Raw genomic sequence first — 8,998 nt, 5'->3', positions numbered from 1 at the left:
ATAGATAAAGTTTCATAAAAAAATGTTCACATAAATGATTGATTTTGAATCGAACAAATGTATTTGACCTCCTCAATGACCTCAATGTGCTGAACCCTTTGGGGCTTAATCAATTCTAAATAAATTCATAATAATATTCATAATAAATTCTGTTACTGGGTCATGACATGTGTACACAATCCCCATGGTCAAATGATTCTCTCTTTTAATGTTTTGTCAAACCTTCAAAGTTAACAACCAGATAAAACATCCCTTGTGTTTATGATTTTTTTTGTCAGTTCTTTTCCATCTACATCAGAAAATTAAAGTCAAAACTGATTAGAAAGAAGGAATAAACAAACAAAGAATAAACAAACAAAGAATAGACTTCCTCTGTGACATGTTGCATCAGATAAAATAAGCCACTCTTCTTGGTTCCCACGAGAAAGGAAGCAGTGATGTAAACAGCGTTGGGATTTGGGGAATCTTCACACTGTCATCAGTGTGTGTGAGGCTTCAGTTCCTTACAATGACACTCAGAGAGATCAGGAGTTTTATTTTCTGGAGTCTCAGTGTCATCTCAAAATTAAAGGACGTTTTTCCTCTGACGTCTTTAAAAATGGAGAAATTATAAACAATTGTAAATTGATTTGTTCAAAAGTCTGTATCAAACTATGACATCGGATTTTTCAGAGAACTCTTCATAAATGGAATCTTAACGTTGAGTCAGAATCACTGCACAGCTAACGGCTAACAGCATCAGTTTGATGCACACAAATAAACAGACAGACACATTGATAACACTACAATATATTATCAACATGTGGAGTCCTGATTATATTTGAATGTAATGACAATATATTTTAGAATGCTGAATTAACAAAATATTGCAGCTACCTACAGCACGGCCGCTGACCCCCTGGGGGTTGCCAGCCACCTGTTGAAGACCTGTTTAAAAACTCAGACTCCAAAGACATATTTAAGTGATATATGTATAATCTAATTACTGATACTAATAAATAATAATAATAAATGACATATTTTGAATAGACATTGGTTCAATAGACCACTCAGTAAATTACATTGGAATAAATCTTTAAGTAAAACCTAAAAAACAAATATAAAATAGTAGGAATAAAAAAATACTTAATTTGATGAATGAATGAATGAATGAATCAATGAAGGAAAGGATTTTCTGTTTCATCCCATGAACGAAGACGAAAAACACGCCCCCAGTGGATCGTTTGGTTCGGATTTCCTGACGGTCACTCACTCACGGTCCAATCAGCTAAAATCACGCGCGTTCCCGCTGCGCGCTCCAGCCACGCCGTGGATCAGACTGTGTGTCTCCAGCTCTGCTCTGACCCTCACTGTGGACGGGGGTCAACCTCTGACTCCGCTCCTCCAGGTGGACACTCAGCGTCTCCGTGTGGCCGCGCTGCAGCAGCGGCTTCAGCTGGAACTCCTCAGTCTGAGTCTCCACGGAACAACGGTAAGAAAACAAACATGTGTTTTTTTTAAGCATCTGATTGGTCAGTTTAGGACGCGACGTTGGTGTTGGAGTTAAATTAATGTGATGATCGGACACAGTGTGACCACGTGTTGTCCACATCTCCAAGTGTTGCAGTTGTGTTGTTGTGGTTCGTGGTGTTTGTTGTTACACAGAGATGAGGCAAAGTTCAGACCAGCAGCTCACATCCTGCAGAAAATCTGGGTCTTTCAAAGATATTTTGCAAAAATAATATTTGTGTTCCCCAGGCTTTATTTGTCTTTATTTATTTTATTAGATGTTGTTAAATCTCATTAGTTCGTTGACGTATTGAGAATTACATTTTTTTTGCTTCATATCTATACTTTTAACAATCCTTTTGATGATCCTGTTTCCATATTTTGATGATAAATGTGTTTAACTAACTAACATACCACAAACCACAGCTTTGTTTGTCTGGCATGTGAAAAGCAAACACTGTGTGGCATGAGACGCCTCGTGTGGCATGAGAGGAATGGACATTTTCCACTCAGGTCTTGAAAACATCAAATCGAGGGCAGAGTTAGACGTTCAATGACCTCTGACTGATAATAATACATATACAGTAGGAGTAAGCTGTGCTCCTCAGAGGAGAACGGCCATGTTCATTTTGTAACTTAGTAACTACTGAATATTTAAAGAAGAACAATTGCAGCTGCAATGAAATAAATGGTGAAGAGTGGAACATAAACTCGGCCGTTAGTCAGTTTCCTTTTTTGACCCACACCTCGTCGGCTTTTAACTACTCTGTCCGTGATTCACGTGTTCATCCTGTGTGATCTGAAGCGGGCGTCTTCCCAGCTGTTACTGTCCGTCCATCTGTCCGTCTGTGTGGCAGCGTCTTCTCTTCTCTGGGACTTCCTCTCTGCCGTTAGGAGTGAAGTTATAAATAAAAAGGCCGGAGGTTTAGCCTGAGAGTGTGTGTTGTTTAAGCAGCTGCTGGGAGGACTGCCTGTCCACTGTGAGTCCAGGTGAAGTCACACACTGACCGCTCTGCCGTCCCCTCGGTCAGTGGTCTGTGTTGGCTCAGCATCACCTGTCTCCGGGGCTGGGGGGGGGGGGGGGGGGGGGGGGGGCATTGTTAGGACTCAAACTGACTGACGTCATACGGCACCTTTTTAGCTTTTATTAGCCAAAGCTAACAGTTTCTGTGATTACCAAATATGCTGGAAAACAAATCAAAATCTAAAGTAGTTACCACGTCATCCAACAGAGGGAGCTCTGACCACAGTTTAACCTTAACTTTACTCTTTTTCAATTAAAACAAGGCAACTGTGATGGTTTGTTATTTTGCTGTTAGCATGCAAACTAAAGACCCCCCCCCCCCCACTGGGCTGACCAATACTTCACCTTAATGTCATGTAATTAGACTGAAGACTTGTTGTGATGTAGAGATAAGATCCATCAAACCATAAGCTGTTGTTTATTAACAACTGACTTAATTAGTCGTATATTAGCACTTTTCTGTAAAGCACAATAACTCGTATTTCTTTGTAAGTAAAAGAACGGGGGGGGGGGGGGGGGGGGGGGCAGGAGGCTACATGACAGAGTGTGTGTCTGTGTAGTAGTTTGCTCTCCGGTTGTGTTTAAGTTTCTGTGAGTATTCTGGCCTCCATCCATAGTAGACGAGTATGCAGAGGAGTTGGTTGATTAAATACTCCATGGTTCCTGCTTCAGGACAAGGAGCTGGGAGCTGGTTTCTACTGTGCACCTTTATACCACATGATCTGAATGGATGTTTGTCCATCTGACAGAGAAACCTTCAACTACACATTTACTGAGTTCCATTTAGAGAAATCTCTCTGACCCAGTTGGCGACAGTAACAGATGGCGTCCGACAACAGGAGGTGTCGTAAAAGTGACTTTTCCCGGTCACTGTTCACAGACATCAGGACCACCAACCTGGTCTTCAACTGAATCCACATTTAGGTGAATCAGAAACAACACAGTTCTTATTATCTTTTACATATGAAATACTTTGACAAGTTTTCAAAACAACATCTTTCAGAATGTAGTGTTGGTGAGATGTAGGTCATTACTGAAGTCTAAAAAATATAAAAATAAAAGTCTTTACAGAACAAGAAACTCACACAGGAAACGGCTGCGTTGTGTTCTGTAGGTCCTCAGTGACTTTGACCTATAAGGTCAGTGTTGATCATGAGTCACAGAGTCATATTATTAAGAAGCAGGGTCAGGTCCTGCCTGAGGCCGACCTCAGCAGCAGCAGCAGCAGCAGCAGCAGCAGCAGCAGCAGCAGCAGCAGTAGGGATAGATTTTTATTACTTTATACAATAAAACAAAGTCACAGACCTTTTTATTTCATAGTGGTAAATATAGTTGCCCCCTGATTCTAGTCGTCACTTGTTCACACATCTTGCTGAATGAAACGATGCAGTTTCAGCATCCAGTGAGTTTGATTCTATCAGTAAATCAAAGTCAACTCTCGTGATGAAACGTGATGGTCATTAGACACGACTCATGTTTTTTGTTTTTTGTTTGTGGGCGCCCCCCCCCCCCCCCCCCCCCCCCCCTTGACACACACACACACACACACACATTTCCTACTTTGACAGTAACACGTTGAAACATCCAGTCACCCTGACCGTTCACTCTTGAGTGACCCACGCTGCTCCTGGTGATGTATGGTGGGCAGGGTCACCTCACAGCAGAGACTGTCACGGGTCACCCTGTCAGTGGCCGGGCCAAAAAAAGACACGTCATCTCCTGGGCTTGATTTGTCTCTGTGGGTCCATCGTGTTAAAATGAGACGATCTTTTCACAGTTTTCTACCTTTACTCTCAGTGTGGAGAATAAATTGCAAGCAGTAATTTACGCAACTGTTGTCTGTGTGATTTTCAGGCTACAGGAATCACCAGTGTCAATATCCAAAGTGGGTCAATATATGGGACGGGTCCTCTACATGTTCATCAGTTATCCTGTTTAGTGGCTCATACACATGTCAAATGATATATATACTGTATATATATATATATATATAGTGATATATAAATAAATCATAACTTTTTTTGTGGATTCCGTATGAAAGTGTCAGTTCTGAGGATCTCCAGTTGACTCCTCACTCCATCCTCACTCACACACTGGAAGACATGCATCTGCTGCTATGTTAACGGCTTCACAGAATGCTAATGAGGTGTTAGCTGCCTAAGCTGGAGCTGGGGAAGATGCATGCTTGAAGTTCTGAGGATGTTGGAGATAAAAATAGAAGTCCACGCCTGGCCGTGTGTTTGTTCCCATCACTGATGTGGATCAGCAGCTACTCCGTGGTCCAGTCTGTAAAAACGCTGACGGACCTGTGAACAAAACTGCTGTGGCAAAACCTGATGCTTTTACTGCCGTTCTGATGGATGGATGACATATGAATGAGACATTAAAGTTGACTTAGCTGGAACAAAGCTACGTTTAACTCACTCTACATTTAGTTTCCATTGAAAAGAAAAGGCGTCCTGATGAGAGACTGTCCTGAACTGTAACATTCAGAGCTCCGTCCTTTTATAGAACAGACCACCTGGTCTGAGGCCGCGTCCCAACAGTTGTGAGGACTGTTGACCTATTAACTCAGGGGTGTCAAGTGGGCCAAAATGAAAAACTGGGATGAAGTCACGGAGCATGTTTTAATGTAGATTTTTTTTTATCTGGGAACAAACAAAAATCTGGAACATCCAAAGCTAAATATTGCACATGAGAAATTAAATTTAAAACAAGACACACATCAGTAGTATTTGTTTCTTATTATGCCTCCCTATCTCTAGTATTTTGAGATTTGAGGGAGTATTTTGCGGCCAAATAGAATTACACCAGGGCCCAGATATGGCCCACGGCCCTGAATTTGACCCCTGTGTAATAACTGATCAGTTTTATTAACGTGAGCTGAATGCTGAAAAGCTGCAGAGGAATTCACTGCCAATCATCATCAGAGTTGGTGTCGGTCCGTCTCCTCTCTCTGTCCCCCTTTGTCTCCACTTTGACATGTCCAGGTCAAACCTGAAGAGACGTGAGCTTCTTCAGCTGCCACACGTCTGATGTTTCATCCATCACACATCGGTTCTTTCCTTCTCTTCCTCGTCATGTCTTCACTTCTCCTTCACTGTCACTGACTCTCCTTGTGTTTCATATCCAGTCACCAGAGAAATCTCCAAACTTGTCCTCAGCGGTGTCTCTTTCTTGTGTGTGTGTGTGTGTGTAGTGTGTGTGTGCTGTTTAGAGTAAAATGAAAACACCGTTGTGTTTGGACAGACTCGTAAATCATCTTCAAAGTAAATATTTTTTTGTTCTCCTACTGTTCAAGTGTTGACATTGTCATGCTCTCTTTTGGAGTTGGCTCTCGTCACCGCGTGGTGACGGACGACAGCAGCAGAGGTTGATGTTGGACTGTCTCTGTCACAGCGACGGGGTTGTCTCCGTGCTGCTGGGACTTCATGGCAGATTAAAAAATCACACGTTTGAGGTCGAAAAATAAATTTTGGGCAAAGATATTACATTTGCCATGGATCACTGTAGAATTATTGAGTCCCACAGATAATGAAGAACTACGTAGTCCAATGATTTGGTTTCAGCTTCTTATATTTGTACTGAATAGTGAGGCTTAAAATGGATATTTCAGGTTCACAAATATATGTTACAGCAGCGACTCACCTCTGAGCACAGAAATGTCAGAACCTCTCCAAGAAATTGGGAATAAAAGTGTTTATAAAAATAACAAATATATTTCTCAACAATTTAGGGGACATGTCCTCTGTCAAACTCTGGACGATGTCTTTCTCACCCAGTTATAACCTGCTTGTTGAAAATTAAGAAAGGTTTAAAAGAGAAAAAAACAACATAAATATAAAATAAATTGAGGTCCTTTAAATGTTTTTATTAGCAGCAGTAGTAGTATTGGTAGTAGTCGTATTAAAATTGGACAATTTGAAATCTGCATCTTTCCTGGAACTTTTTGACTGGCGTGTGTACAGTGTAAGGCGATGCAGACTTTTTCCTCGCCCTCATCTCTCTAATGTGAGGTCACACTGCCCGTCTCAGACAAACATAGCGCCGAGCACTGAGAGGGAAAGTGAGGAGCGAACACAGAAAGGCTCAGAAGCAGCAGAGGAAGTAGACAGAGAGGAGGAGGAGGAGGAGGAAGAGGAGGAGGAGGAGGAAACCAGTCAAACCTCACACTAAGTGAAGCTCAGCTGAAGACTTTGGACAAATGTCCATGCAGAAATCTTAGACTGGTCCACACTGACCCAGCTGTGAAGGAGTGCCTGTCCAGAATGGATTTCTGTCTGGTCCAGGACCCACAGAGCAGCAGCAGCAGCAGCAGCAGCAGCAGCAGCAGCAGCAGCAGCAGCAGCAGCAGCAGCAGCAGCAGCTCTGTGTCTGACTGTCACTCTTTCTGGAATAAATCAGAGACGAGCGTTGTTGTGAAGAAGAGGAATAACAACCTGCTGAAAAGAAGATGGTAATGTGACCCTGTGTTGTGTTTGCTGTCGCTAACGTCTTCTGTGTGAACAGAAGATTTTTGGCTTTTTTATACATATTGTTATTTTGTCAGTTGATAGACGGCGTTTTTTTAAATTATGGACATGGTTTAAACTGTTGTTTAGATACAACAATAATTCTAAAATATTAATAGTGACTGGTTAGTCTTAATTATTTGCTTAATTTAAAATATTAATAGGAAATAAGTTAAATATGAATTAATATAAATAACAATAAAACAATATTTCTGCAGCAAAAATGCCAGCACAGTGTCCTTATTAGAGCTAAAACTTTAGACATTGTGGATAACTTATAACAATTAACTCTAGGATTTAACCTTAAACAAATTTGATATACATTTAGCTATTGCTGCTAAATATCTATCTAGTGCTGCTAAACTAAGGGTGACTTTGTGCCGTTAGTCACCCTTCAGGTATTTTTATATTCATATTGGGTATTTTCTAAGTTGTACAAGTTAATTATTTATTTACTATATTTATTTTTTATTAAATAAAATGTATAAATAAATTAAATAATTAAATAAGATAAAAGCATATTTATATTTTTTAATCCCACAACAGTGAAAAATAAAATATATATAATAATAATAATATATATTTTTTGGAGGTAAGTTTTGTACCCTGCCCTGACTCCCCGCCTTTTAGGTAAAAACTTGTTATGTTTTCCTACTGCGTACATTACACAGCTTCCACTGGCGGCCGCTCTGTGCCTCAGTGTTGTGACTCAAGGTGAAGTTCTCAGGTTACAGAGCGTTGAGGCAGATTTCACAAACCAGCCACTGTATCTGCCTCCTCTCTCTCCCTCCATCTTGGATCTCCAACTGGAATGTGCAGTGGAGCAGCTCTGGTCTGAAGGAGCCGTCAGGGGTCAGGACCCTGATGCTGGGAGTCAGAGTTGTCTTCTCTGTTTGCTTTGTGGACGTGAACATTTCCTTGGTCTTTGGTAGAGAACGTGACTCCAGAATGAATGAATGGATGATTCCTGCCGTGGTGGCAGAGAACGTGAGAGGTTTTGTACCTCGGGCAGCTTTTCCTTGGCGCTCTCCTACCGTCAGGAAGTGAGATTTTAAAATCCCCGCCCTGCGCTGCTGCAGCTTTGACTTGGCAGCACATACACAGCGTCCCACATGAATATTACGTGTGTTTGTATTTTTTCTCCGCCCTGTTTCCTACATGTCATGTAGCTGAGGCCCCGGGCCCATGAACCTGACTTTCCCTGCTCGGGGACTGACCTCAATGTTTGAGTGTTTGTTCCGGTGCTGCGCGGCTCACACAGGGAATCTATTTTTCTTCTACAGAAAGACGTTCCTGTCCTGTGCCAGTGATTCAATCACAACAGCTCAGTTTGTAGAAAAACAAATCGCAGCCTCACTTGGATCTGTGTTCTTGTTGTTTTAGGCGGGGATTAGACAAAGTTTGCATCGCTAGTACACGATACTTCTGTTTTAGACACTAATACACTACAAATGTAACTGTATTTGCAGCTGAGTAGTGGGAAAAAATTGATAATTGAGTATTACAATTAGCTAACATTAACATATTTCACACAGTTTCTTGTTTTAAAGTTAATAAATAGCTGTGTTGTAGTTATAACTCTGAGGCTAAGTTTGTTTGTTTGTCTGTTTTTGCTTGTGTAAATATTGTATGACACTTTAGCAGTGTAGGAAACCACATTGACCAGTGTTTATCATTGGTTCATATTTATTAAAGTTACCTGATTACTTAAATCTTGGCAGTGTATTTTCTCAGCTATTTCTGAACTACCTATTGGGATGTTCTGGCTAACTCTTTAATTCTTAAATCACTTTATATTCTCATACAGACTTTAGCCTTGTGGCTATGTTTTATGGACCACAGTTGTTTGCTCCTCGTTTGCTAACTTTTATTAATCGTTTTATTTATTCTAAGTCTTTAGCTTTGTTTACATATTTTCAATTACATTTTAATCTTTGGCTTTTTTAAAAATAAACACTAGCTATTTCTGCTGATT

The 8,998-nt window shown here is 40.9% G+C and overlaps 2 protein-coding genes across 8 annotated transcripts in view; both read left to right on the top strand.

Annotated features, from left to right (window-relative positions):
• LOC103384526 (ER membrane protein complex subunit 3-like) overlaps window positions 1–8,998 on the top strand; it is a 629,629-nt gene that overhangs the window by 255,228 nt on the left and 365,403 nt on the right. The gene's annotated exons all lie outside the window — the stretch shown is intronic.
• LOC103384500 (uncharacterized) overlaps window positions 1,071–8,998 on the top strand; it is a 24,731-nt gene continuing 16,803 nt past the window's right edge. For 3 of the 5 annotated variants that reach the window (XR_003050943.1, XR_003050944.1, XM_025059641.1), the window contains exon 1: window positions 1,072–1,471. Coding sequence is in view for 2 of the 5 variants with exons in the window: in XM_025059641.1 (XP_024915409.1) it covers window positions 1,187–1,471 (285 nt within the window). In the remaining 3 variants the exon portion in view is untranslated. Of the gene's footprint in view, window positions 1,472–6,408; window positions 6,969–8,998 lie in introns of those variants that run through there. The other 2 variants (XM_025059643.1, XR_003050945.1) reach the window with 2 other exon arrangements.

This window comes from Cynoglossus semilaevis, chromosome 10 (assembly GCF_000523025.1).
Source record: "Cynoglossus semilaevis isolate Cse_v1.0 chromosome 10, Cse_v1.0, whole genome shotgun sequence".
Lineage (NCBI taxonomy): Eukaryota > Metazoa > Chordata > Actinopteri > Pleuronectiformes > Cynoglossidae > Cynoglossus > Cynoglossus semilaevis.
Note: the sequence above shows the minus strand (reverse complement) of the source record. Positions and strands in the feature narration are given on the sequence as shown.